The sequence below is a fragment of the Colobus angolensis genome, unplaced genomic scaffold (assembly GCF_000951035.1).
Source record: "Colobus angolensis palliatus isolate OR3802 unplaced genomic scaffold, Cang.pa_1.0 Scaffold53, whole genome shotgun sequence".
Lineage (NCBI taxonomy): Eukaryota > Metazoa > Chordata > Mammalia > Primates > Cercopithecidae > Colobus > Colobus angolensis.
Window position 1 is genome coordinate 10,067,688 of NW_012118821.1, and position 1,247 is coordinate 10,068,934.

At 49.2% G+C, this 1,247-nt stretch overlaps 1 protein-coding gene across 1 annotated transcript in view; it reads right to left on the reverse strand.

Annotated features, from left to right (window-relative positions):
* Positions 1 to 770: 770 nt before the first annotated feature.
* The window catches only part of COLEC11 (collectin sub-family member 11), a 47,094-nt gene continuing 46,617 nt past the window's right edge, over positions 771 to 1,247 (reverse strand). Inside the window, exons 6-7 of the mRNA XM_011960985.1 lie at positions 1,154 to 1,247; positions 771 to 1,102 (exon numbers count right to left, since the gene is read on the reverse strand). Of these exons, the coding sequence (XP_011816375.1) occupies positions 1,161 to 1,247 (87 nt within the window). The 3' untranslated portion in view covers positions 771 to 1,102; positions 1,154 to 1,160. The remainder of the gene's footprint in view (positions 1,103 to 1,153) is intronic.

Below are 1,247 nucleotides of genomic sequence, written 5' to 3' on the forward strand. Positions count from 1 at the left end.
TGGATGCAGACAGCAGGACGTGTCCAGGTGAGCTTAGGAAAGGTTGTGGCTTCTCTCTTCAGCTCTTCTCCCGGGCTGCTCTGAGAAAGGTGCTGTCGTGTTGTGGGCAGCCCAGGGGAAGGGTTCCTGTGACAGGGAACTGCAGGAGCTCGTGACCCACAGCTGGTGGGAAACCGGGGCCCTCTATCCAACAACTCAGGAGTACCTGAGTTCTGCCCAAACTGCAGGAGGAATGACCTTGGTTTCAGCTTGGGAGAGGCCCCAAAGTAGAGGACCGAACTAAGCCCTGTGCAGATTTCTGCCCTGGGAGGTAATCAATCTTTCTTAGGCCACTGAGTTTTGTGGTAATTTGTTAGGCAGTAATAGATAACTCATACAAGCTGGGTGTGGTGGCTCCTGCCTGCAGTCCCAGCTATTTAGGAGGCTGAAGTGGGAGAATCACTTGAGCCCAGGAGTTCAAGGCCAGCCTGGGCCACATAGCAAGACCTCACCTCTACAAAAATTAATTAAAATAAAAAAGATAACTAATAGAGCTATTGAAAAAATTAAGAGAACACAATGACTCCACACATGTAGTAGTAAAGTTTGGAGAATTTTGTTGTTGTTTTCCTGAAATCTGGGTTTGAAGCAAAGCAAAATTGTTTTTACATGGATAATAGTGTGAAGGAACCTATATTTTAATATAATTTACAGAAGCATTGGTCAAAGTGAAGTGAGTTCTTTTCCATATAGAAATTAAAAGGTAGTAATTCAAGACCCCATTGCCACCATTTGGACTTAACTACTGCACTACTTAAAGATTTTATTGTATAGCTTGGACAAAGGCACGAGCTTTATGGAAGAGCAATTCTGGGTAATAATTACATAATGACATTGGGGCTACAAGACGGTCATGAAACTCTGCTTCTTCAGAGACAGCACCCCAGGGACACTTTCTTTTTCCTCTTACGCACAGGCCGTTCTCTCCGTTTACACAACAGCCCTCTACTCAGTGAGCCTCCGCCCTTCACAGAGGGACAGCTCCCTGGCTGGCACCATGGTCTGGGCTCTGGCCCTGCCAATCCTGCGGGGACACGTGGGGCCCCCAATGGGCAGCCCCAGCCTGAGGCTCATATGCGGAGGCTCACGGGCTCTCCCGGAGGCCAGCCCCAGCCCGAGGCTCACATGCTCTCCTTGTCGAACTCACACATGAAGTACATGGTGGTGTGACAGGCCACGTCGTTCCAGCCGCCCGAGGCCACCATCTC